Source organism: Canis aureus, chromosome 16 (assembly GCF_053574225.1).
Source record: "Canis aureus isolate CA01 chromosome 16, VMU_Caureus_v.1.0, whole genome shotgun sequence".
Classification (NCBI taxonomy): Eukaryota; Metazoa; Chordata; class Mammalia; order Carnivora; family Canidae; genus Canis; species Canis aureus.
The window spans coordinates 28,185,928-28,212,420 of NC_135626.1; the positions used below are offsets into that span (position 1 = coordinate 28,185,928).

A 26,493-nucleotide genomic window follows, 5' to 3' on the forward strand; every position below is an offset into this window, starting at 1 on the left:
CTGAGGCTCAGCCCTCCTCTGCGCCCATCTCGGGGCTCCTGGACTGTAGGGGACCCCTGCAGTCCCCAGAGCTGAGGCCGGCAGGGACAGAGACTATGAGGCAAGCAGCCCACCGACCCAGGCCTCCTTAGGACCTGCCGACCGCCCAGCAAGCACGAGAGAAGCAGCAGAGAGGAGGGCAGGAGATAAAGGACCACCGCCGACAGCTGAGGATGACCCCCAGCAGCTCCTGCACACCCTAACCAGGCTGAGGGTCGAGATGGATGGCCAGACTCGCAGATGCTGACGGACATACAATGACACTGATGCACACAGCCGCACAACACTGAGCTGCTTGGATACAACCAGTGACAGCATCACACACTGCCACAGCCCTGCAACACAGACACCCACACACAGAGAGAAACAACTGGCAACTCTGAAACAGGCACAGACAGGGACACGCAGAACCACTACCCCCAACACACACAAGTGGGGGCATCCCTCCTCCAAACACACACCAGGCAGCGCTGCCCCGAACAGACAGAGCTAGAGACACACGCAGACCTTCACCCAGGCGCTGCTGTTGGTGGCCTCTGCACATCCTCCCTGCCCCCACGGGGACACCCTCGCTCCTCCACACACTTGCGCGCACACACACAGCCACGAGCAGACATAGCTCGCATACCCTTAGCTTCGGCTCTGGCAGCTCTGACTCCTGCAGCCTCCTTTGTGGGTGAGGAAGATCGGCCAACCTTGGATGGAGCCTCGGTGAAGCCAAGAGCTCAGAGAGGAGAGGGTCTGGCCTGGCATGACCCTCGCCAGCCCCTCCACTTGTCTGGGTGATGTCCCCTGGCCCGGGTCCTGTGGCCCCTTGGCAGTATCATGGAGCAACTGACACCCCTCCCACGGCTGGGGGACCCCAGAGCCATGGAGCCATGGGCCCTGCCTGCTTGGCAGAGCTGGACTCCAGGCCAGGGGAGGGGACCTGGAGGCGCGACCCCAAGCTTTACTGATACTCAGGCAGCTCTGCAGGTTGGAGAGCCGAGGCCCGAAGAGAGCTCCGAGCCAGAGGGAGCCCAGAGCCTCGCGACTATGGGGGGCGTTGAGCCCGAAGGAACCAAAACTGGGCTGCCCAACCTGAGGCATCAAGCAGCGAGCTCCAGACCCAGCTGCCCGAGGCTGGAGGATGAGGAGGTGGAGGCTCTCCCTAAGGTAAGGGAGCTGGGAGGGCTGGGGTCTACGTGGTGGGGCCTGTCATGATAACCTCCAGCTTGGGCACAATATGCAACCCCACCACCAGCCTCTCCTCTCCTGGCCTCTGTCTGGGGGTCCTTCTCTGTGACTGTGTGCCATGCCTTCTCGGGGCAGGAATCTCAGTGGCTCCATTTTTTGCCATATGTCTGTCCTGACTCTGCCTGTCTGCTACATCTGGCCCTGCCCCTACCCCTTCCCTTGGTGATTTTCTCTCTGATGGTCTGTCTGTGTCTCCTCCTCCAAGAGTCTCTGTCCTTGAGGGCTGGAGGATCCTGGGGGTGGTGGGGATTGTGGAGGTGTATGGTGGAATCAGAATTCAGAGGAAGGGGATTCAGGGGAGGGGGCTCAGTGCTGGGCTGAGACAGGTAGGACAAGGTTGGGGTAGGTGTGAGTGGCCTCCTATGGAAGATGGAGGGACCAGGGCTTTGGGGAAGGAAGGGGGACACAGGGAACATAAGGAACCGGGAGGGGTGGGGCTGGGAGCTGGAGCTTGCATTTCCCAGGAAGAGATGGGCAGAGACGGAAAGAATTGGGTACTAGCAGAGAGGGTCCCAAGGCTGGGAGAGGCCAGTGTGGGCCCCTTCTGGGCCTCCTATGCTCGTTCGTCTCTGAAGGCCTGGGACACGGGGGAGAACCCTCTCGTCTCCATGTCTCCTTAGACCACTGGTGGGCAGGATGTTTCCATATGGAGGGCTTTGGCCAGGGAGGGTGTATTCCTGAGGTGCTGTGCCCCATCCTTTCTCACGCCAGGGCCAGCTGAACATGGGCTTTGGGGACAGGCCCAATCTGGAGCTGCTGAGGGCCCTGGGGGAGCTGCAGCAGCGCTGTGACATCCTTAAGGAGGAAAATCAGATGCTGGTGAGGCTTGGAAAGCAAGTCCCGAGTCCTGGTTGGAACTGGGGGAAGGCAGACTCAGATGCCCCAGGCCTGTGCCTCAGCGTCCTCCTCGTCCCATATATGATCCCTCCAAGTGGGGGCTACCTGGAAGTGATATGATCCCAAGACCCAGAGAAGGTGAACCCCTATCTAGGGTGGCCAAGGACCCCACTGCGAGCCCCGGGCTCTAACCTCTAACCCAAAACCCAGCCAGTTAGGATTGGGTCTGTGGGGTGCTCCCCACATGCCCCAATTCTGGCTGACCCCTTGTCAGAGGAAGAGCAGCTTCCCTGAGACAGAGGAGAAGGTGCGGAGGCTGAAGCGGAAGAATGCCGAGTTGGCGGTCATTGCCAAACGCCTGGAGGAGAGGGCCCGCAAGCTGCAGGAGACTAACCTGAAGGTGGTGAGGACAGGAGGCTGCTGGATGGAGGCTGGGTGACCAGGGACAAGGGAGCCAGGCCAGGTGTGAGGGAGTGGGGCTTAGGAGTCATGGACTCCTAACACCCAGGAAAGCAGGAGCCCAAGGCCCAGGGTGTAGGAAGGGCAAGTGCCGTCTGGGCCAGGAGGCTGAGGGTTTCTGGGGTTACAGGAGGGAGGGAAGGGCTGGGCGGGGAGTTCCTGAACAGGCAGGGAGCAGGTTTCTGGATTACCACGTGCTGGTGCTGGCTGCAGCCTCCCGCTGAGCTCATCTCTGGGTGCAGAGCTGGTGGGGGCAGGGATGAAGACCCATGACAGTGGCAGCCCTGAATTTGCTGCATCCTAAACTAGGATATGGAGTTAACCCTCTCAGTTCTGCCTGAGAATTGCTGAGGTGGGGTCGAGTAAGTCTAGTGGTCACCTAGAACCCCCAATACAGGGTAGAAACAGGAGGCGGGTTTTCATCCTACCCCCTCCATTGAGAGGAGCTGAGGAGTGGGAGACGTGCCCCAGCCCTCAGATGACCCTTGGCCTTGCCCCTCCTCTGGCCAGGTGAGTGCCCCTGTGCCCCGTCCTGGGGCCAGCCTGGAGTTGTGCCGGAAGGCCCTGGCCCATCAGCGAGCCCGGGACCTCAGTGAGACAGCCAGCGCCCTGCTGGCTAAGGACAAGGAGATCGCTGCCTTGCAGCGGGAGTGCAGGGAGCTGCAGGCCAGGCTCACGCTGGTTGGCAAGGTGCGAGGTCCGGACACCCCTTCCTGAGCAGCCCTGTACGGGGCCGCCTGCCTGGCTTGTGGGATGCAGACGAGATGTTGATGAGATGCAAATGAAGCGGGAAGGTAGAAGCTGCTGGGGAGTAGGTTCCCCTGGCAACGGCCCAGGTGGGAGCGGGGAGAAGGAGCCTGAACCGAAGGGGGTGGAGCCCGAGTCCCAGGCCTGGGAATTTCTGCGCTCAGGCCTTCGGGCTGTATGCCAGCGGGTCTGGCTGTATGAAGCCACACATATCTCGCAATTGTGTGAAGCGATGGTCGCAAGGCATTTAGCACGGTGCCGGGCACACCGTGAGTGCCCAGTAGATGAGTTAGCTGTGACCGTCTGCACACGGGCTCGCGGAAGCATGTGGCTGCATCCGCATGCACCTATGACCAGGCATGGATGCAGGCGAGGGGGGCGCGTTCCCGCGCGTCCGAGCCCCTCCTGCAAGGTGCAGGGCGGGCTCGGCCGGGGATGGCGCGGGGCGACCGGAGGCTCGGCCTGACGCCCCTCCCTGGCCCCCAACCCCAGGAGGGCCCCCAGTGGCTCCACGTGCGGGACTTCGACCGGCTGCTACGCGAGTCCCAGCGGGAGGTGCTGCGGCTGCAGAGGCAGATCGCCCTGCGCAACCAGCAGGAGCCGCCCCCGCCGCCCCGGCCCCCGGGCCCCGCCGCCCCGGCCCGAGCAGGGGCGCCCGCCCCCGGGGCCCCGGGAGAGGTGAGCTGGGGCGCGAGGGCGCGCGTCCGGGCGCGTGCGGGGGGGCGGGGCGCTCCGGGATCGTCCCCCGCACGGCGCTCGGAGCCCCGCGGCCCGGCTGCTGGCGGCGCGCTCCGAGCGCGGAGGGGAGGGTCGCCGGGACCTGCGCCACGTCGACCCCGGCCGCTGGGGTCCGCCCTCCGCGGGCCGCGCCCCGCCGCCCCCGCCGCGCTGCCAGTGGTACCGCCCGGCCGCAAATCCCCGGTTGCCCTGGCAGCCGCCCGGGGCCCAGCCCGCGCCGCCGCCTCCCGCCGCCGCCCGAGCGCGGGGACGCCCCCTGCAGCGCCCACCGGGTCCGCCAGGCCCGGCCGCGGCCCCCACCCGCCCCGGGGGCGGCGGTGCCTCCGCCTCGGCTCCAGGTACGGGCGACCCTCGCTGGGCGCTGGGCTCAGGCAGCTTCTGTCGCGGGGGCTGTCGTGGGGGAACCCCACTCCGGGCCGCCAGGACTTAGAGGTCCGGCTCCTCTCCATCCTCTCTACTTGGGCGGCACCTCGGCTCGCCTCCTTCTGGCAAGAGGGGTGGGAGAAGGGACCCCCTAGCGACCTAGGCCTCCGGGCGTGGGGCGCTTCTGGCTCAGATTTTGCCCCTCTGCCAGGCCCAGGGAGGGAGATGCACTCCCATCAAGGGCTGCCCCCCTCCGCAGTTTGCACGGAGAAGTCTGAAGTGCGACGGGGTGGGCCCGGGGGAAGCTAGGAGGAGAGTGGCCGGGCTTGCACTGCTCTAGGCAATGCCCGGGTTTGGATGATCCAGAATTCCTAGCTCTGGGAGCACCACAGCCCGAGGGGCCCCGGCAGTCTCCTCGTTCTCTGCCAGTCACTGAAGGACACCCAGGACGGTTATTGAGTGCAGAGCAGGGCTGCTGTTGGGAGCTAAAAACGGAAAGCTTTGGCCTGGATAAGGGACCCAACTCCCAGGGCACACATGGGTCTCAGGATCTCCAAGCAGTATGTCTGGAGGACACAGGGGAGCAGCCTCTGCACTTCCACATCAGTTGGAGATGTGGGCAGGCTGCACCACCACCCCCTTCTTAGGCAGGGATTGCTTTGCTGACTGAGAGGGGGTGGGAGACTGAGACACACAAGCTGGGCTGGGGGTGTGGTGGGGGCAGGCTGCCCTGGGGCCCTGCTCTCCGGTGCCAGCCCCCATCCCTGGGCATTTCCAGGCCACACCCCAGGAGGATGTGGAAAACCCACCTGCTGGCCTAGGGGAGCCAGAGAAACAGCAGAGGGTGCAGCAGCTGGTAAGTTCCAGGGTGAGGGTTTCAGGCCACCAGTTGTGGAAAGGTTCGCCTTCCCACATGAGGAGCCCTTGGTTCTGACCCCACAGGAGTCGGAGCTCAGCAAGAAGCGAAAGAAATGCGAGAGCCTGGAACAGGAAGCCCGGAAAAAGCAGAGGCGATGTGAGGAGCTGGTGAGCTCCCCCCCAGGGCCTCCCCAAGGCCAGCCATGTGGTGGGCTCCCTCTCAGCTCTGCCCTCACCTCACCTTTCCTTCAGGGCTCTCCTGCCCTGCCTGGCGCAGGGTCCAGGTTGGGGGAGGAAGGCCTTGTACTGGGAGGGCCAGGTCCTCGTGTGGGAAGAAGAGGAGTGTGGGTGCTGGGTCCCCTCTCCAGAGCTCCCCTGGTCTCTCAGGAACTGCAGCTGAGAGAAGCCCAGAATGAGAATGCCCGCCTGGTGGAGGAGAACTCTCGGCTCAGTGGGAGGGCCACAGAAAAGCAGCAGGTAGCAGCGCTGCCCATGTGCCGTGGGGCCTGGGCTTCTGCTGGGGCCCTGGTTCCTGGGCGAGGGGCTAACTCTACCCCCTGAACGGGCTAGGGTATGAAGGGTACTGTCCCCCTGGTGAGGGAGCTGCTGGGACAAGGCTGACACACCTAGCTCCCTGCGGCTCCTGCTCTCCAGGTGGAGTGGGAGAATGCAGAGCTGAGGGGCCAGCTCCTGGGGGTGACACAGGAGAGGGACTCGGCCCTTCGCAAGAGCCAGGGCCTGCAGAGCAAGCTGGAGAGCCTGGAGCAGGTGCTGAAGGTGAGGAGACTGTGGAGGTGGGGGGAGGGCCTCTGTCCCTGGCACAAGGAGAAAGTGAGTCTGTAGAATGTGCTCTATGTGGGGCACTGGGGTCTGAGGTCCAGTCCTGGCGCCGCCAACCCCTGCCCTTCTTTGGCCTCAGTCTCCTTTTTAACAGAGGGTATCTGGAACACATGGGGTCTGAGGCCCCCCCCCCATATTAGATCCACAGAAACGGAAGAGCGGGGCCCTGGCCTTGACTCAGGGTCTTGTGTTTTAGCATATGCGGGAGGTGGCCCAGCGGAGGCAGCAGCTGGAGGTGGAGCATGAGCAGGCTCGGCTCAGCCTGCAGGAGAAGCAGGAGGAGGTCCGGAGGCTGCAGCAGGTGGGCGCAGGGGTGAGGGAAGGGTGGTGGGCCACGGGAGCCTCAGTCATCCACTCATCCGATGAGCATTTACTGAGCACCCACTGAATGCCACATTCTGTGCCAGGCACTGGGGGACAGTGGTGCGGAAAGATCAGGTCCCAGACCAATCAGCAAATAAGCAGATGTTCGAGAGAGAGGACCCCAGCCACTTAGGGGCCCAGTGGGGGAAGTGGCAGGGTGATGTGACCGAGTGAGTGGGATGGGGCAAGGGGCCACTTTAGAGAGGTTGGCAAGGAAGGCCTCTAGCACCTTAAGAGTGAGAAGGAGACAGCTGAAGAGTACGCCAAGTGGGAAACTCAAGTGCAAATGCCCTGTGGCAGTGAGGTCTAGACCAGCGTGGCTAGAATACAGCAGGCTGTACAGAACAGCAGGAACGGGCGAGAGCCAGATCTTGTTGGGCTTAAAGAAGTTTGGATATTCTGTTCTCTGAGCAGCTGGAAGCTGTTGGACGGTCCCAAGCGGGGGGGGGGGGGGGGGGGAGCGGGGGGGGGAAGCATGATCTGATTCATTCTTTCAGAAGGTGACTGGAGCAGCAAGGCCGCAGGGGTGGGGTGGGGGGAGGGGTAAGGGAGACAGGGGGTCAGGTGTTAATGCTGCTGTGTTGGGGGTGGTGCAGATGATGTCCGTCTGGATGGGATGCAGGCAGTGCAGGTGGAAACCAAGGCAAAGATTTGAAATACATTTTGGAGATAGCACTCAGAAGACTTCATAGGATTCAAGTAGAGTTCCTGCTCCTTTTGGCCATTTGCTGAGTAAACCTGAGGGACAGCGGGGCTCTCCACTCTCCGAGAGGTGAAGGATGAAGGGGCAACGGATATGAGAATTAGGGAGCCCTGGGTCCTGAGTTCGATTCTGGCTACGTTTGGATTGTGTGTTAACCATACAAGTGGACATGTCCATAGATAGTTGGATCTACAGGTCTGGAGTCGTGGGGAAGTTGGTCAGAGAGAGAGGGATGTTTCAGAGTGTGACTAGATGTGTTCAGTTGTGTGACTAGATGGGACCCCTTGGGAGAGAGCGAAGAGTGTAAAGCGGGCCCAGCCCTGTGCCCTGCAGCACATTCAGAAAGAGCAGAGGGCAGGGAGCAGGTGAGGGAGGCTGAGAAGGAGCCTCCCAGGAGGTGGGAGGGAAGCCCAGAGGGTAGATGTCTCAGAATGAGAGAAGCAGTGTCACACCTGCCTCTCCTTGACACCGTTACCTTCTGACCTAAGGTATGGTTCTGGGGCGAGAGTTTGGTGGGAGGGGAGAGCCCTCAGCCTCCCCCTTCTCAGCTGCCCTTCCTTCTTTGTCTCCCTGACCCTTCCCTTCCCTCTGCCCTTCCTTCCTCCCTCTTGCCCCTCCTCTTGTCCATCTCCCTCCACCCCCTCCCTGTTCCTCATCCTTTGCCTCTGATATTTTGCCTCCTCCTCCCTGTAGGCCCAAGCAGAAGCCAAGAGGGAACATGAAGGGGCTGTGCAGCTGCTGGAGGTAGGGTCCTGGGAGGGAGACCGGTCTTGGGGGGAAGGCAGGGAAGTTCAGAGAGAGCTGGAATGGACTTGGTGGCTGTGGGGGGTGTGGGGTTGCAGGAAGGGCCCTAAAATGCTCCAGAGCCTAGGGAATCCCCTCCACCATTGGCCTCCTTGGGCAAGGGCACAGCTGGGCAGGGGCTCCTGGGTCTGGTGGCAGCAGTCTCCCACTGCCACCCACCCCCAGAGGCTGCCTTCACCCTGAAATATCCTTCCATTTAGGAACTGCCCAGTCAGTCCAGGGAGCCGACCAGGTAGTGTCCACTTGGGCCCTCTCTCCCTCCCTCCCTCCCTCCCTCTTTGCACAATGACCCCACAGGGTGAATGGTTCTAACCTGTCCTCTGTGCTTTCCTTTCCTGCCACAGTCGACTCTGGATTCCATGCAGGTACAGCCTCCTGTCCCCCTACCCCCCACCTCCCTGGGCCATCCCCTCCCCTCCACCTCTCCAGGCTGGCTGAGCTGTGTCTCCCTCCTTGGGTCTAAGTGGCCCCAGTCCTCATGGCCGACAGAGGAGGGTATGCCCGGTAGCAGACCCGAGAATGCGTAGATGGGCTGGGATTCTTAAAGGACCTGTGGGCCACCTCCTCAACCCAGTCATGCATGGCAGACACAGGGCCATCCCTCCTCTAAATCCTTGCCGCTCAGACCATGAGGAAGTTCATTAGTGGCCTAACGGATGATCCTCTTGATATTGGCCAGGGGAGAGGCCCCAAATGTTGGTTCTCTCCTGATACCTGAGAAGAATTCTTTGAGAATTGGCTCCTTCCTGCCACAAAGATGTCCCTAGTTCCTGTGTGGGATCTCTGTTGAGGGTAGGGATTTGGGTCACTGACTGTGGGAGGGTGACAAGCAGCAGAGCCAAGGAAACTCCTGAGGAGGTCCTGGCAGTGGAGCTAGGAGTGGGCGCCATTCCTTTTGGCCTAGAAGCTGCTGGAAGCAGGAAGTGCCACTGCCTGGGGTGTGGGGGTGTGCTGAGTGGGAGGTGGGGCCCCCACAGGGCTGGTACTTCACCTCCAGCTCAGACACTATTAAGGCAGTGGGGCAGCTAGGCTGAGAGCTGGTGCCCAGGCCTACGGCTGGGCAGATAACGAGCTGAAGCCCAGTGTGGCCTCCTCCTATGTGGACGTGGCACCGGATGGGACTGGGCAGCTTTGCTGGGCCTGGTGGCTTATGGGAAGTCTTGGCCCAGGTCCGGGTTCGAGAGCTGGAGGAACAATGCCGCAGCCAAACAGAGCGCTTCAGCCTCCTGGCACAGGAGCTCCAGGCCTTCCGCCTGCACCCTGGCCCCTTGGATCTACTCACCTCTGCTCTGGGCTACAGTACCCTTGGAGACCAGCCCCCACCCCCCTGCTGCTGCTCCACTCCCCAGCCCTGCCGGGGGTCTGGCCCCAAAGGTAAGGTGGACCCCAATGATATTAGTCTGGGGCTTTTGTATAGAGCGGAGCATTCAGAATCAGAGAAGGCTAGCAACTCATCCAAAGTCACACAGCAAGTTAGAGCCAGGCCTGGCTAGAACCAAGACTCCACTGGGGGAGAAATGAGCTCACAGGAGTGGCTCTCCTGGAGTCTGACCAGGCATCTTGGCCACTGGTCCTCTCCTCCAGCAAGACTCTGTGGTCATGGCTAAGAAGCTGGGCACTAGGAATCAGCAGCTGGTAGTATGGGCTTATGAAGAGCTGGGCCAGGCATCAGGCAGTTCTGGGAGCCCCAGCCCCTCTCACGTAACAGTCCAGGTGATTCTGAGCATGCTGCTAAACCTCTGCGGGCTCTGGTTTCCTAAGCTGTAAGACGAGAATAATTCAGTGCACTTCATCGAGCTGCTCTGAGAATTGTGTGATATAATATATGTAAATCACTTCCACCTCTACTTAGTAAGTTCCCTCAAATGTTTCCTCTAAGAAGGAAACGTGCCTATGGAGGGCCTGACCCTCATATCTGAGCAGCCCCACCCTTGCTCCCTCGTCCCTTCTCAGGCCACAGACCCCACGTGCCATCTTCTCTTTAGATCTCGACGTCCCTCCGGGCTCCCCAGGGCGCTGCACTCCAAAGTCTTCTGAGCCTACCCACGCCACTGTTACTGGAGTCCCTCGAAGGACAGCCAAGAAAGCAGAGTCCCTCTCCAACTCCTCTCGCTCTGAATCCATCCACAACAGCCCCAAGTCATGCCCCACGCCGGAGGTCAGTGGTGGGGCGGGGGCCTGGGGAAGGTGTGGAGTGGCCCTATCCTCCTCTGGGGTCCCCAGGAGTTGGGTGGCTGCTGGTCCATGTGGGTCCCAAGTTGGGAAGTGGAACCAGGCCCTGGGAGAGAAGGCCTGTGGATTCCTTTATGGGTGAGGAGCTCAGGTGGAGCCTGTCCCACCCTCCAGGGCTTCCCTGCAGATCCTACTTTGGGGCTGCCCAGCCCCACCCCTTGGGGGCTCAGAGAGGCCCCAGAGTCTGAGCTGGATGGAGGGAGACACTTCGGCACTAGGATCCCTATAAAAAGACTGTTCGTGCTAGTGTCTGTAGCCGAAGCAGATGGTTGTGTGAGAAGGAACACAGGTTCTAGGATTCAGATCCCAGCTCTGTCTTAGGCGAGTCTCTGACCTTATCTGGGCTTTGGTTTCCTTGTCTGGATTTGGAGCTAATAAAACCTGCCTTGTAATGTCGTGAGGATTACGTGAAAAAATAGAAGGAAGAGGACTACTGCAGGGCACATGGTAGATGCTTAACATGTGGCAGCTATTTTCGTTACCATTGCTTGATCACCTTGTCCCTGTCTCCACCTCCCATACCCCTTTGTGGAGGCGACAGGTCAGGCGCAGCCCTGCTGTCCAAGGTTTTGGAAAGCAATAGAACCCAGCCCCGGCCTCTACTGCCCCCTTGTGGGCTAGAATGACGGTGCTGGGTTTGGCGGTGTGGACGGGCTGCCCTGTCCCCCCCAGCCCCAGAGCCTTCTTCTGGGGACTTCCCCGCACCTCCTTCTCCTTGCTTCCAGCTCTTCCCATCTGGAGTGCTTTTCTGTGTTTCCCCCTTAAGGAGACAAACTGCCCCTGGTCGCCCACTGCACACGAGTGTGGTTGGCTGCTTCTCTGATGAGGAGAGCGGTTTTTTTACTGGGCTGGTGCAGTAGAGGCCAGGGCTCAGGAGAGATGCAGGTTATTCTCACTCCCCTTTGCCAGAGCAGCCGGGCTCTGCCGGGACCCGCGGGCTTGGGTGCTGATGTAGAAATCATCAGGGGTCATTGCTGCTGGCGCTGTCTGGCATGTGCTCTCTCTAGTCTCAAAGCAGTGCATCCTCTGGCTCATCCTGGAAACCTGCCTGCTTTGACATTGGCCCTGGGTCCTGAACTTCTGTTTGCCCACAGGTGGACACGGCCAGTGAGGTGGAGGAGCTGGAGGCGGACAGTGTCTCCCTGCTCCCAGCAGCACCAGAGGGCGCCCGGGGAGGAGCCAGGATCCAGGTCTTCTTAGCGCGCTATAGGTGGGCCCCTTCCCCCGCTTCCCATTTCCCTAATGTTTCAGGTATATGGGAGGAAGGGACAAGGTGAAGAAGAGGTAGTGGGAATGGCAGGAATCCCAGTTGGACACGTCGTCTCAGCCTTATTGGGCCAGGTGGGTGCAGTGAGTGCTCTACTTGGCTATTGAGGATGAGCAAGTATCCGTAAGGGCCTAGTACAGTGGGAGAGAGGAGACGGGACACGGAGGTAGGATATAGGTCACTGTACTCTTCCTCCTCTGCACCTCTTTCAACAGCTACAACCCGTTTGAGGGCCCCAATGAGAATCCAGAGGCAGAGCTTCCTCTTACTGCGGGCGAGTACATCTACATCTATGGCAACATGGATGAGGATGGGTTTTTTGAAGGTAGGAAGGTAGCAGAGTTATTCTGTCCATCCCTCCGCTTTCAAGCTCATCTTCCCAAAGACCTCCAACTACCCATACCCTCCCTCAACTAGCTCAGCCCACCAGAACTTTCAGACTTAGCTAAAGGGCAGGCAGAGACCTGGCAGCCCATGTAGGAGAGGGGGAAGCTGGTCTGACCACAGATCTGCCCCAAGAAATTTGCTTTTGTGCTGCCAGATGGAGCATGACGGTGCTTAACACTTAGTGACATGGAAGTTGGGCATGCAGCTTGGGTCTGATGCTGGGCTTCAGTCAGGTGTGGCGAAATGAGGGCCCAGAGCCCAGGAAAGGGTGTTAGTAGATAGTCAGCAGGTGCCAGGGCCCAGGAAGGGCAGAGGCTTCAGGGCAGCCCTCCAGTGTCCATGGGGAGCTCAGGCAACTGAGTAGTGCCCCGTTCCTGAGACTGGGCAACAGGGCAGGGCCTGCAGCAGAAACAGTCTTGGAAGACTCCTTAGGGGGTCCTGGCCAGACAGCAGGGGGAGTGATGTGGTGCCGAGACAGGGTTGGAGTGTAGGCAAGGCAGGGTGAGACTATAACCACGGGCGGGGATTTAAGAAAGAGGTTAGATCTGAATCTATAACATCCAAAGCTTTGGGCTTGTAAGGCTGGGTCTTCAGAGCCCGCTCAGTGTGCCCTCCACAGGCCCTGTGCCTGGTCTTTGAGTAGCTGCTATGAATGAGGGTGAACTCATGAACTTGAGGGAGGCTCAAGTCCCCAGAGGTCTGGATAACAGAAGTGAGGTTAAGTATTTCCCAGAAAAATGACTTTAAATGAAACAAACAAACCAAAAACCCAGAGCCAACACCTTTTCTTGGGGTGGGGAGAGGACAGCCAAACCACAAATATTAACCTCAGATTATTAGAATTTGAACTGCCCCATCTGGGATAGATTTAAAGGCCTGGAGACAACAGGGCCCATGATGCCATGTCCCTCATCACATTTAGCTAAGTGGCTGCTTCATATATGTCTGGTCCCAGATGGGGGACTGCAGTCTGTGGCTCCAACTTGGGAAACGTGGCCCTGGCTGTGGCCAGAGCTCCAGCGCCAGCTGTTACAGGTGGTGTGGGTCTGCGACGGCTCCTCTCTTTCCCGTCACATACCTTAGTGTCAGTCTTATATTGATGTGCTCAGGCTGCCGGACCAAATTACTTTCCTTTCCCCTGACCAGGCGGTGCTTTCCTCTCCCGCCGAGGATGTCAGTTTTCCACTAAGGGAGGTTGAAGGGTGCCCCTGTCCCCTACTCCTCAGGCCTTCGCAGTATGAAAGTTTTCGAACGTGCAGAAACACGAAAGCGTAGTAACAGTTAACACTCCTATCCTCACCACCTAGATTCAGAGATTGTTAACTTTTTGTCGTATTTGCTTTTTCCGTCTGTAGGTTAAAAAAGAAAAATGAGGTAAAAGTGAGTTGTAGACATCATAACATTTTGCCTAGCCACGCTTCGGCACTCATCTCCTCAGAACATGGACGTTCTCTGGCAGCCTGGCAGAGCTTAGCCTCACCTAGGAACTTGTTAGAAATGCAGACTTGCAGCCCCAGCCAGACCTCACTAAGTTAGAATCTGCATTTTAACGAATCTCCAGGCGATTCATAGGCACACTAAGATTTAAGAAGCGCTGGCCTCTATCACCGCAGTGTTGTTATCGTCCCAGTGAATATTAGCAATAACTCCCTCCTGCAACACATCGACTGCTCTTGCGTTTTAAAACTACTCACAGATAAATGTTGATTTGCATCAAATGCTTAAGATCATGCTCTAACCTTGGCTCAAATGCATTTACTGGACCGGTTTTTCTCTACCTCCTCTCTGTCTCCCCCTCCCCCGCCCTCCCTCTGCCAGGGGAGCTCATGGATGGCCGAAGGGGCCTGGTCCCTTCCAACTTTGTAGAGCGTGTGTCCGACGATGACCTCCTTACCTCCCTCCCTCCGGAGCTGGCCGATCTGTCCCACAGCTCGGGCCCTGAACTCAGTCTCCTGAGCGGAGGTGGGGGTGGCAGCAGTAGCGGAGGCCAGAGCAGCGGGGGCCGCAGCCAGCCCAGACCTGAGGACGAGGCCGAGGGGGCCGAGCTCAGTCTGAGCCCCCAGCCTGAGGGCCTGGGCGGGCCCCCTGCCGTGCCTCACCCCCGTGGTCTGGTGGTCCTCAGGCAGCTGGCCCACAGTGTGGTCCTGGCCTGGGAGCCGCCTCCCGAGCGTGTGGAACTATGTGGCTACCATATCTGCGTGAATGGGGAGCTGCGTCAGGCCCTGGGGCCAGGGGTGCCCCCCAAGGCTGTGCTTGAGAACCTGGACCTGCGGGCCGGGCCCCTCCGTGTTTCTGTGCAGGCCCTGACCAGCCAGGGCAGCTCCGACCCTCTGCGCTGTTGCTTGGTGCTGGGTACCCGAGCCGGGGTGGTACCTAGCCAGCTGCGGGTCCATCGACTGACGGCCACATCTGCCGAGATCACCTGGGTGCCCGGCAATAGCAACTTGGCCCATGCCGTCTACCTCAATGGGGAAGAGTGCCCCCCTGCCCGCCCCAGCACCTACTGGGCCACCTTCTGCCACCTGCGGCCTGGGACTCTCTATCAGGCCCGAGTAGAGGCTCAGCTCCCACCTCGAGAGTCCTGGGAACCAGGCTGGGAGAGGCCAGAGCAGCGGGCTGCCACTCTGCAGTTCACCACACTCCCGGCAGGTATGCAGGCTTGGGCTTTGTGCATAACACCCAGAAGGCCAGGCCACGGGAGTTACGGGGGAACCGCAAACTAGACTGCCATCTCGAGGTGAGCGTCCTGCATCCCCTGGTCTTGTGCCCTTCTCCCCTCAGGCCCGCCTGATGCCCCCCTGGATGTGCAGATTGAGCCGGGACCCTCCCCTGGAATCCTGATCATCAGCTGGCTACCAGTAACAATCGACGCTGCTGGCACCTCCAACGGCGTCCGGGTCACAGGCTATGCCATCTATGCTGATGGGCAGAAGGTATGGCCTGGGGACTCTGCCTCCCGTACCCCAGGAACAGGATGGGGGCTCTCCTTGCCATGCTCAGAGGCCTAGTCTCCCCAGTCCCTGGCATTTGGGCACCACGGAGCCAGCAGACTGGTTGAGGGCATGGGCTTTGGTAGCAATGAGTGCAGTTCAGATCACATGTAAGAGGGGGATTAAGTGAGAGGAGATACGCCAAGGCCTTAACGCAATGCCTGGCAGATGCTGACCACCTTTGTCACCCTCGTGTCCTGACATGTGGCCCCTGCAGCCTCCCTTCCCCAGCCTGCGTTCCCTCCACCCTGCAGATCATGGAGGTGGCCTCGCCCACGGCAGGCAGCGTGCTGGTGGAGTTGTCCCAGCTACAGCAGCTGCAGGCGTGCAGCGAGGTGGCTGTGCGCACCATGTCGCCCCACGGCGAGTCAGCCGACTCCATTCCGGCGCCTGTCCCCCCGGCCCTGGTGGCAGCCAGCCTGCCAGCCACCGTCCCCTGCGCCTCACCGCGACCAGGCTCCGAGGCCAGGCCACCCCTCGCTCCAGCTTCCCCAGGGCCTGGAGACCCCACTTCTCCCCTCCGGCGCCCTGACCCCCGGGGAGCTCGAGAGCCCCTTGGGGGTCCACCTCCCGGAGAGATGTCGAGAGGATCCCATGAGGAACCCCTGGCACCTTGCTCTCAGGTATCTGCCAGGGGGAGGGGGAACAGGTGGAGGCTGGGAGAAAGGCCTAGGGCTTTGGCCGTTCCTCAGTGCCTACCATTCCAGAAGGAGGCTGGGGCAGCTATGCTGGGTGCCTCAGAGGATGGGAAGGCCAGCGAGCCAGCCATGGGCGAGAGAGCTCCTGACCCTGCAGTTTCGCCCCTGGCCAAGGAGGAGACTCTCCCAGCACCCTCCTCTGCCCAGGGAGCACTGGCCCAGCGGGTGCCCTGTGCTGAGGCCTGCCGTGGAGGAGACCCAGGGTCTGGGCTGAGGCCCAGGGCTGAGGTATGTGTTTGGGATGTTATAGAATTGGGGCCTCTGCCAGCCAAAATCCGGATGTCCTCTCCATTTATTTTCTGCTCTGGTCTGTGCTCTGTGTCTGCTTCTTTGTCACTTTGTCTTCCTGGATTTCTCTTTTCCTTTTGGCTGCTATCCTCCCCCCACCCCCCACTTCTCTGCTCCCACCTGTGCACACTTCCCATTTGGGACATGACCCTCCCTCCCTCTGCCAAGGGACCTCGGTCATTCCGATTGGGGCTGACCCTCCCAGACCCCCCAGTGCCTCCTGCGACCCTTTCCTCTCCTCCTTTGTCTCACCTCTTGCAGAGGGAGGACACATCAGAACTTGGGGGCCGTCTGATGAACTCCCTTGTGGACCATGGCCGCAACTCTGATCTCTCAGACATTCAAGAAGAAGAGGAGGAGGAGGAGGAAGAGGAGCTGGGTTCCAGGACTTGTTCTTTCCAGAAGCAGGTTGTTGGCCACAGCACCAGGGAGAACGGGGCCAAGGTAATGGGGGGAGGGGAGGCCGGTGGGCCCTAGATCTCGGGTTTCAGGGGCCTCTACCCCACGTGCCAGCAGCTGCTCCAGTCACCACTGAGTGCCAGCAACATTCTAGGTGTGTGGCCTGGGCCCTGTCCCAAGCAATTGATAGGAAGTTGCTCAGGACTGGCCTCTGCCCTCCTGGGAAGAAAGGAGAAAATGAAGAACTCTCTTCTGCTCCTTCTCCTGCTCTAGCCCACCATGTGCAGAGCCCCGGCCATCTGAGATCCTTGCTGGGAGCTTCTAGGGAGGGGTGGGAAGGCCTCTCCACTGTACAGGCGTGGTCTGCTCCCTGTCACTCCTGTCCCCCGAAACCCAACATCTGTGCAGCCTGTTCCTTGGGCGTGTTCCGTAATTCCTCCTCTGGCTGTGCTCCAGACATGCTATGGGACTTTGGGCCAGCCCCCTTTCTGGTCTTTCCTCTTGGAGGAAGCTGAGGGAGGGCTGTGGGGTTGCCTGCAACCCCTGCCCTCGTTTGAGGACAAAGGTCACAGCTCTATCCTCTTCCCATGGACCTTTCTTCCCTGCTGCCCCCCTTCCCTCCCAGCCCCAGCCCCAGCCCGACCCCTTCTGTGAGACTGACAGTGACGAGGAGATCTTGGAGCAGATCCTGGAGCTGCCCCTCCAGCAGTTTTGCGGCAAGAAGCTTTTTAGCATCCCCGAGGAGGAGGAAGAGGAGGACGAGGAAGACGAGGAGGAGGACGAGGAGGATGAGGAGAGGCCAGGAGCAGGCTGTTCTTCCCAAGACCCTGGCCCACCTGCACCGGCAGTGCCAGGGCTCGGCTGTGACAGTGGTCAGCCTCGAGGACCTGGCCCATGTCCCTTGTCTCCAGAGCCCTGCAGGGCTGGGGACCGCCTGGAGGATGTGCCTGGACTTGCTGGTGGAAGTGGCCGGAGGAGAGGAAGTGGCTCCCCTGAGAAGCCCCCAAACCGCCGGCGGTCCCCAGACCCCCGTGAACACTGCAGCCGACTTCTCAGCAACGGCGGGCCTCAGGCCTCTGGACGACCGGGCCCCACACGGGAGAGGGGTAGCCCCCCCATGGGCGAGGGGACCAAGGGCTTGCCAGAGGCTGGTGGGAGAGGGCGGCCGCCCCCTTCCCGGAAATGCTCCCGTGGCCGGGCCCCAGAATCTAACCTGGCCAGCTGCCTCTCCCCCAAGTGCTTGGAAATCAGCATCGAATATGATTCTGAGGACGAGCCGGAGGCAGGCAGCGGGGGCATCGGCATCACCAGCTCCTGCTACCTCGGAGATGGGGAGGCCTGGGGCACAGCCCCCATAGGGAGGTCCAGGGGGCCTCTGAAGGCTCATTCAGGCCCCAACCCCTCCCCACGCCTTTCGGCCTGGGAGAAGGGGGAGCCAGAGCGGAGAGGCCGCAGTGCAACTGGTAGAGCCAAGGAGCCACCCTCGCGGGTCCGTGCCTACCCCCTACCCTGGCAGCCCCCTGCCTGCTGCCGCCTGGTGGCTCTGCTTGCTGCCCACCAGCCGCTCCCATTCCACGCTGCTGCCGCCTCCATCCGCAGAGGTGGGGCTGGGCCTCTGGGCTCCCTCTCCTACCTCCTCCCACCCACATTCCACTGCTTTGCTGCTTCTGCTGATCGGAACTGGGATGGATGCACAATATTCTGTGATCGCTAGTCGCCAATTGCTGCCAGCCAGCCCCCTGCCTTTGGGCGGGGTGGCCCTTTCCTCTGCCTAGCTAGTTACGTCTTCGGGACACGGACCCTGAGAAGAGGTCCCCTCTCCCACGCTCCTCGGCCAGCTCTGGGAGCTAACCTTAGTCCCCTCTACTGCACTCATCTGCTAGGGTGGCCAGAGCCGGGTCTCCCACCTTCCTCCCGCCATGGGGGTGTCCGATGTCTCCGTGAGTTTGGGTCAAGGCTCCAGGAGAGGAATGTTGTGCCTCTGCTCTGCTGTGCTGCTTACGCTAACGGGGCAGAGCTGGGGAGTGTGCGTGGGGTCCTGCCCCTGCCCAGGTGCCCACCTGTGGGATGGTGTGTCACTTCTGCTGTCTGTTGCCCTCTCTTTGCAGGCAACAGAGACTGGGGAGCCCAGAGGGCAGGATGGCTCTGGGCGGAGGGGCCCCCCGCGGAGAGGGGCCCAGGCCTCCAGGGCGAGCACCACTGACTTGGGTGAGCACCCGAAGGGACCCAGGCTAGGCTGAGGGGCCTCTCCTCACCTGATGCTTTGGCCAGAGCTTACCATCATTGCTCTCTGCAGCCCCTCTGAGGAGCCCCCCAGAAGAAGCGCTGCTTTACCAGGACCTGCCTGTCAGGGTCTTTGTGGCTCTGTTCGACTATGACCCTGTGTCAATGTCACCCAACCCTGATGCTGGGGAAGAGGAGCTCCCCTTCCGGGAGGGCCAGATTCTAAAGGTGACTACCTACTGCTAGGTCCCTCGTCCTCTCTCCTTTGCTGTACTGGAGGTATCCTAGCCTGCCTGGGTGCGAACACAGCTTCTAGAGCCAAATGATGTGGAGTCAAATCCTGGCTCTGCCACTGGGAGCTGTGCAACCTTGGGAGAGGAACTAACTGCTCTGGGCCTCAGTTTCCTCATTGATAAAATGGGGATAACGTTCATGTCTGTCTCACGGAATGGCTGAGGATTAGGTTCAGGATACACAGAGTACTTCAACTGCCTGGCACAGGGCTCAGCATGATAACAACCCTTGCTGTTAACATTACAGTTTGTACTCAAGTCTGAGTATTTGTTGAAGCTTTTTTGCTGTTGCTCTGAGGATCTAGTCTGGGGTGGACTGGGGGAATGGGTGTGCAGTGAGTGACGATAATATGAAAAGGGCTATCTCCTCTCCTCCCTCTGATCCTTATCCTTGGCTGTGTCCCCCTATTTCCCATTTCACGGCCTGTAAACTGTAGAGTTTTCTTCTGCAATCCTGAGTGTGGTGCTGCGGGGCTCAGGGCCTGGGACCCAGGGCACGAGCTGCACTGGTCTCCTGAGACAACTGGTCTTTGCCTTTAGGTGTTTGGGGACAAAGATGCTGATGGCTTCTACCGGGGTGAAGGTGAGGGCCGGATGGGCTACATCCCCTGCAACATGGTGGTCGAGGTGGCTGTGGACAGCCCCAAGGAGAGACAGCAGCTGCTCCAGCGTGGTTATCTGCCTCCAGATGTTCTCATTGAAGGCTCAGGTATGAGCCACTGCTGTCCCTTACCTTCCTTCCACCACCCCACCTCCAACTCAGCCCCTCCTGAGCGATTCATATGTCCAGGGTGGCTGGGGAGCCTCATTTGTCTGGAGTTCAGCAGAGCCTGTGGCCTCACAGAGACTTAGGCCAGTGTGGCCACAGCAGTGAGCTTGCCGTGTGGAATGGGGGTCTGCGGCAGAGGGGAGGGACCATGTGGTTTAGATCCTGGAGGTTGGGGCTGGAAGAGGAATGCCCTTTAGAAACCTGAGCAGAAGAACCCAGGCACAGCCCAAAGAGGAGACTCCAGAGTCACTATCCTATTCCCCTCCCCTGCCTCAGTTCCTCTCTTACGTATACTTGCCTTTCTGGATCAGGGAATGGTCCCTTTGTGTACTCTACAGCCCGCACAGCTGGGCCTCCCCCCAAGCCCCGTCGTTCCAAGAAAGGTGGGTGAGACCCCCTTCTCCCTTGGGGCCTGAGAGGATGAGTGGGGGTGGGGGGCACCACTTGGCTCTCTGGGGAGACACAAGTGGGATTTTGAGCAGGTAAAGGGAATTAGGGCAGGCCTTCATCCACTTGCATTCTTTCCACTGGGGAGCCTCCTTTTAATGGGGACGGGGAGTGGTTTGCCAAGATCTCTGCTCCAGAAAGCACCTGACTAAATTCTGTGCAGCCTGGAGCAAGTCCTTTACCTTTTCTGGGTCTTAGTTCACTACCACATGCAAAGGGCTGGGCTCCTCTCTCTGAACATCTTTCTCCTGCCTCCCTTGTGTGAGACTGAGCATCCTGCCTGCCCCACATGGCCCCCAGCCTGGGATGAGGAGGGGAGTGAGGGGCCGGGCTCACTTGCACCTTCTCTCCACAGCTGAGGTGGAAAGCCCTGCCCAGCCCTGTTCAGGTGAGGGGCCATTCTTGTGCTGGGGATATTGGGAAAGAGGTGGGCCTGGGTGGCCCCCTGGGTTCCCCCCTGGGGCTGCCACTAGTGGAGGGGTAGTGAATAGGTGGTCAGCAGGCCTCCAGTGTGGAGGACAGTAGGGCGTGGGGGGTCCAGAGAGAGCCCCTGGCCCTCTCCCCCTTCCCCTGCAGGCCACACCCAGCACACCTCCTCTGCCAGCCTGAAATCTCCCCGTACCATGGTGGCTGCATTTGATTACAACCCCCGGGAGAGCTCCCCCAACATGGACGTGGAGGTGAGGACCCACAAATAGAGCTCACCCAATGGGGTGCTGGCAGCACCTCCCCAGGGCTGACACCTGCCTCTTGGGCTCTCCACAGGCGGAGCTGCCCTTCCGGGCGGGGGACGTCATTACTGTGTTCGGAGACATGGACGATGACGGTTTCTACTATGTGAGAACATGGGGGCAGGGGTGTGCCATATATGCCCCCCTCACCAGCCCTCTCAGGGAGGGCCTTACTAGAGCCAGGGACGGGGATGAGTGAGGGTTCCTGAAGTAAGCCTGAAGGATGGACCAAGTCACTGCTGTGGCAGTAGTACTGACCTCAGGCTGTTTCCCTCGGGGGGCTGCAGGGTTGAGGGGGCGGGGCTGAGGCCTCTTTCCTGGTCCCAGTCTCACCAGCATCTCCTCCCCAGGGGGAGCTCAATGGACGGAGGGGCCTGGTTCCATCCAACTTCCTGGAGGGCCCTGGGCCTGAGGCAGGTGGCCAGGACAGGGAGCCCGGGACACCCCAGGCTGAGAGTCAGGTCAGTAAGCTGGGGCTGTACCCTGCCGGGGTGGTGGCGGTGGTGGTGGTGGTGGTGGTAGCAGTGGTGGTAGTGGTGGTGGTGGCGGTGGTGGTGGCGGCGGCGGTGACTGGGACAGTGTTGTGGGAAGGAAGCAGCCGGGCTATGATCCAGGTGAGCACTGTGCCCAGGCAGGAACTGCCAGGGAGGACCCAGCCGGGGCCAGCTCCCTCCCGGTATGTGCCCCTCTCTGCAGAGCAGTGATGGCTGGGACCCTGATCCCTGACCCACCTGACCCAGCTGCCCCCACCCCGGGGATGACGTAGATAAGGGGACCTTGTGCAAAAGCCCCCTGTACCCTCCACATCTCTAGCTAGTCATAGCCTGGGTTTCAGGGAACCTCCTGCCCTGTTGGGTCTCTCTGTCTCCCAGGTGCCCAGCAAGGCTCTGCTTCCTCAGGTCCTTGTTTTTAGAACCTGCTTCTCCTGGGGCGGGTGGAATACAGTGGAGTTCCAGCCCCCCAGGGCAGGGAGAGGAGGAAGAGGCCAGGCCCCAGTGGGAAACCGTGGGCTTCCATCTGCAGTGTTTCCAAAGGCAAAGGCTGTGCAAAGTTTCAGTTCCTGTGAGCTGGGCGACCTGGTGACTGAGCAGGGAGCATGTGAGTCAGTCCATAACCCATCTCCTCTCTTTGTTCCCTGTTCTTCAGAGAACGAGGAGGAGACGAGTCCAGTGCTAGATGGAGATAGATATATATAGAGAGCAACGTGTAAGTGGGGGGGACTGGCCCCCTCTGTTCATGTGACTCCCCGCTCCTTACATCACCATCATCAGACAGTGTTCCTTTGTCTTCAGTGCTGGAGCTGACCTGGCTTTTCTTCCTCCCCAGAATGGGGGAGGGAGTTCTTTCTGTGAGCCAGATCTGGGTGTACGATCATCACCTCCCCTTGCCTTTACTCTGGGCAGTGCCAGCTGTTATAGGAATACATGTCATTTTAGCACATAATGCCCCATATTAGCTGACTCCCCATATTCTATAGCTCCTGCAGCTTATAGAATATTGGGTGACATCCATAGCATGACTCATCAGTATATTATGATACTATTTGACTATGGTATTATAATATTGTGATTATTATTGGTGGTAAAAGGATGATACCGCAGTGCCACCAGTAATAATAGTCTCCCCACCCTTGTTCTCTGCACTGTAACCTGTGAGGGAATCAGATACATGGTTTTACTTCTAATACTCAATTTTCTCTGCTGGAGGGAATAAAAGGTGGGCGGGATGGGGGGGTACTTAAACAACTGGAATCTGCAGATAACCACCAACCATTCATCCCTGGGGTTCAGAAACTTCCTTCATTTGTTCCCGCAGCAACCCCTCCCTCCTGGGATATTATAGAAGGAGCCCTGGGAAGGAGTGGGAAGAACCGGGGACTCCCTGGTTGGCCACCAGCCCTGACTGGTTAGCAGTAGATGCCTAGACCTCTGGGTGCCGACAGACCCCCCTGGAGGAAGGCCTTGCCACATCATCATGGCCTTGGGTGTTGTGGCCCCAGGCTGGGCACCCGGCTCCCCTGCCTCTGGTCCAGGCTCCATGGCTGGCTTTGGCCAGGAGATGGCCAGGCTCTGGTGGTGAAGAGGGGGAGGGGCTTGAGGAAGGGGTATGGAGCAGTGGTGGCGAACCAAGACCTGTAGGCTTGCCAAGGCCTGACTGGGCTGTGCCAGGCATAGGAGGTTACGGTGAGGATGTGGGAAAGCGAAATAGGGGCAGGGAGGCTTCCTGGTGGCTCTCCTGTGCACCCAACCACTGTCCTTTAGGCCACCAACAGCATTGTGTGGGTGGGCCTGGGGCAAGGGGAGCCACTCACGGTTGCTAGTGAAGCTAGGAGGAGACTCACAAGGAAGAAATGCTAGCAGGGGTGGCAGGGCAGCCTCCAGAGCTTGTGGTGGGAGCTAAGTGATGCCCTTGTGGCCCAGGCCCCCTGCAGCCCTCTCAGAGGCCATTTAAGGAAGAGTCCCAGTCTCCTTCTCACAGAGTGGGCACTGCCTCCATTCCCTGAAGGGGCTGGGGCACTGCATTTGTGGGGCAGGACGAGCATGTGAGGTGGTGCAACAACTGCCTTTCCTTGGGGGGATGGCTGTCTCTCTATGTGGTCCTGGCCCTTGCTCTTCCTTTGCTGTGAGGGGGTGACATGGGGGGCATTTGGGGCATCCATCCCAAGGGGGAGGTCCAAGGACTCCAGAGCTCTGTCAGCCCAGTTCCCTATAGAGAGACCCAGAGAAGGGGAGGGGCTTGCCCAGGTTCTGGAAGCAGAACTGGACTCTGTGGCTGTCCCCAGCGCTCCCACAGCATCATCACATGCATTCGCCCCTCTGAGCTCTGTTGTGGGGCGGGGGCAGTGGTGGGGTGGTGGGGCTCTGGTTCTTGACCATGGGTCTGTTATGCCGAGGATTACAAGAACCTGAGGTCGGAGGGTGGAGGAATCAGGTGGGGGCAGGGAGTCAGGCTCTGACGTTGCCCCTTTACTCTCATATTCTAGGACTGGGCCAGCGTAACACAAGGGCCCCCGGTGCCCCAAGGTCGGCCCCGTGCCCCTGGCCTTGGCCGCTTCCCCGTGATTCAACTGGGGGGGTCACAGGGCACGAGAGACAAGGTGTGGGGTCTCCTCTCCAAGGGAAAGCAACTCCTAAGGAAACTGGGCTCTGGGAAAAAGGAGTGATGCTGTGGCGCGTCCCACAGACAGAAGCAGTGCCCCCCCCTTCACTCCGAGGCTCCCAGATCACCGGGTGGGAAAGGCCCTGGATGCTCTTCTTCCGAGTTACTGTGGCACCTGGATGGGAATCAGAGACTCGTGAAGGTCAGAGCTAGATGCATTCCCAAGGATGGCTCCTCTGGATGGGCACCTTCCTCCAACGGGAGGGGAAACGGAGCCGCGAACGAGGACATACCTTGGTCAAGGTTGCTGAGCAGCCCAGTCACCGTGCCAGGACCCTAGGAGCCGGGACTCCTGGTCCAGCCACCCACGCCTGGTTTCCCACCATACTCTGCTGGCCCCTTCCTGGGTCCTTCCTGCCCTGACGGCCCTGGCTATCCCCATAGTCTTCCTTCCCCTGAAGGCAGGTTTGCACTGGATCCCCTGGAGCCCCAGCTCCCCGTGGGGCAGGCGGGGCAGACCCCTGTATATATGTACATACTCAGTGCCTCAGCCCAGCCTCCCCCGTCGCTTCCACCACACCGGCCCAGGGAGAAAGGCCATGCCAAAGCGGGCCAATCGGGCTCCACAGTGCTCCGCCCCTCCCTGCCGGCCTGGCTTCCTGGCCCCCGTGTGTCCCCACTCCCAAAGGCCCTGGGGCCAGCGGGCAGAAAGCCAGAGTGGGGTTTGCCTTATTTTGCTCATCGGATTCAACTTCTCTTTTGCATCATTTTCCTCTGGTCCCCGTCAGAGTCTGGGGGCTGGGGAAGAGGGCGGATTTATGCAGCTATTTTCATACATTCTCTGTTCTGAGTGGGGTGGAGAGCTTTCCACCCTTACCCTCACCACCCCCTGTAACCCTGTGGCTGGGTGAGTGTCTCTGCATGTTTCCTTCACCATGGTGGGAGATCGTTTGGCTGAACCCCCCACTCCCTCCTTGGTCTCCAGGGGTGTGGAACGGTGGGGGCATTTGTTTAAAAAGACAATTTTATTATAATAAAGTCTATTTTTACAAAACCCATGCTGGGCTCTAACCTGGGGCAAAGGACACCCGGAGGGGTGGGTCATGCTTGAGCTTTGGACTTGACTTTAGAACCCAGAAGTTACATCCGAGGGCGACCAGGGCAAAACCAATGAACACCAGGAAGACGAGCAGCTCCTGAGTTTCTTCTCTCGGGAAGGCAGTTTGGTAGCTTCCCTAGTCCCCTGGTTGTGGAGCCAGGTGTTTGGAGTTGGGGCAGGGTCTTGGTGGGAGAGAGAGACCTGGGGAGAGGGGCGGGGAAACTCAAGAAAAGGCACCAGGTTCAGGTCAGTGGACTGAACACACCTTGCAATGTTGACTTTTCCTGTCCCAAGTTCATAGAAACAATGGATTTAAGAATGACCAAAGGTATAAGCAAGCAAACCATATAGTTCCATTCCGAAAGGCAGAGAGGGGACTCTTAGTAGATTAGAATAGCAGGACTCCAGAGAGAACAGAAAACAGTTGGGAGAAATCTCAAGGCAGAGTGTGTGTGGGAGTCCTGCCCCCCCCCCCCGCCCCCGCTGCTCCATGCCCCGAGGTGGTGTGGACAGAGCAGAAGAAGCCCCAGGCGCTATGGACAGCTCCATTAGTCCAGATTCCACGTGGGGAGCAACAAGGTTCTGTGGACTGCTGCATATTCTCGCCAGGGGCCAAGGGGCAAAAATGAGGATGTCTGCCTTTACATAGAACGGTGGGAGGGGCAGCATGGGTCAGACACCGGGTCGTACTCCAGGTGGTTGGCAACACCTGGCAGAAACAAGAAGTATCACTGCCCAGGTGAGGAGCCACCCAAGTGTAGCACCCTGTGTCCACTTCCTCTCTTGCCAAAACCCTCCAGCTCACCACCAGCCTCATCTACTAAGGCCAGGGCACAAGTGAGACTTAATATCAATTGGGACAATGTGAATGATGTTGAGTCTTCTGACCTAAGAACAAAACACACCTCTCCATTTCTTCAGATCTTTCATTTCTCTCCGTAATGTTTTGTTTGTAGGTCTTGTACCTCTTCTGCCTGATTTATCCCTAATCATTTAATGTTTTTGATGCTATTGTAAGTAGTAGTATTATTTAAATTTTTATTTCAGATTCTTCATCTTTAGGATATAGAAACATGACTGAATTTTATATTTTGGCCTTGTATGCTGCAACCTTATCAAACTCACTTCTGAGTAGCTTTTTTTTTTTTTTTTTGTAGGTTCTTTAGAATTTTCTACATATGTGATCACACCATATAAAAACAAAGGCAGTTTTACTTCATCCTTTCAAATTTTGATGCCTTTCATTTCTTTTTTCTTTTTTTGCCCTACTGCATTGGATAGAACCTCTAGTACAGTGCTAAATAGAATCTGCAGGAGTGGACGAGCTTGCCTTGTTCTTGGTCTTAGGGGAAAACATTCAGTCTATCACCATGAATAATGATGTTAGTGACATATTTTTTTTGTAGATACCCTTTATCAGGCTTGAGGAAATTCTCTTCTACTCCTAGTTTGCAGAAAGTTGGGGGTTTTGTTTTTTGTTTTAAATAATCAAAAATGGGATCCCTGGGTGGCGCAGCGGTTTGGCGCCTGCCTTTGGCCCGGGGCGTGATCCTGGAGACCCGGGATCGAATCCCACGTCGGGCT

The 26,493-nt window shown here is 59.1% G+C and overlaps 1 protein-coding gene across 6 annotated transcripts; it reads left to right on the top strand.

The window, feature by feature from the left end:
• TSPOAP1 (TSPO associated protein 1) lies at nucleotides 1-24,868 on the top strand. 6 transcript variants are annotated; one of them, XM_077852529.1, is made up of 32 exons: nucleotides 1-1,194; nucleotides 1,987-2,094; nucleotides 2,387-2,515; nucleotides 3,082-3,261; nucleotides 3,811-3,996; nucleotides 5,198-5,275; nucleotides 5,362-5,445; nucleotides 5,665-5,754; nucleotides 5,932-6,054; nucleotides 6,314-6,418; nucleotides 7,877-7,927; nucleotides 8,332-8,352; nucleotides 9,157-9,361; nucleotides 9,973-10,145; nucleotides 11,314-11,429; nucleotides 11,702-11,811; nucleotides 13,692-14,522; nucleotides 14,655-14,806; nucleotides 15,118-15,486; nucleotides 15,571-15,789; nucleotides 16,111-16,293; nucleotides 16,874-17,737; nucleotides 18,357-18,456; nucleotides 18,545-18,699; nucleotides 19,305-19,473; nucleotides 19,845-19,916; nucleotides 20,336-20,368; nucleotides 20,557-20,660; nucleotides 20,746-20,817; nucleotides 21,062-21,172; nucleotides 21,858-21,917; nucleotides 23,695-23,836. In XM_077852529.1, the coding sequence occupies exons 1-31, from the start codon at nucleotides 865-867 to the stop codon at nucleotides 21,885-21,887; spliced, it is 5,553 nt and encodes a 1,850-aa protein (XP_077708655.1). In that variant the 5' UTR covers nucleotides 1-864; the 3' UTR covers nucleotides 21,888-21,917; nucleotides 23,695-23,836. The 6 variants fall into 6 exon arrangements, with proteins under 6 accessions (XP_077708655.1, XP_077708651.1, XP_077708653.1 ...); XM_077852525.1 differs by lacking the exon at nucleotides 21,858-21,917 and having other exon boundaries at nucleotides 23,695-24,868; XM_077852527.1 differs by lacking the exon at nucleotides 21,858-21,917 and having other exon boundaries at nucleotides 15,574-15,789; nucleotides 23,695-24,868.
• Nucleotides 24,869-26,493: the final 1,625 nt, after the last annotated feature.

Coding starts and splice junctions, on each gene's coding strand:
- TSPOAP1 (XM_077852525.1), top strand. CDS start 865: ATGGAGCAACTGACACCCCTCCCACGGCTGGGGGACCCCAGAGCCATG. Junction 10,146..11,313: donor AGTCATGCCCCACGCCGGAG/GTCAGTGGTGGG, acceptor GTTTGCCCACAG/GTGGACACGGCCAGTGAGGT. Junction 16,294..16,873: donor CCAGGGAGAACGGGGCCAAG/GTAATGGGGGGA, acceptor CTTCCCTCCCAG/CCCCAGCCCCAGCCCGACCC.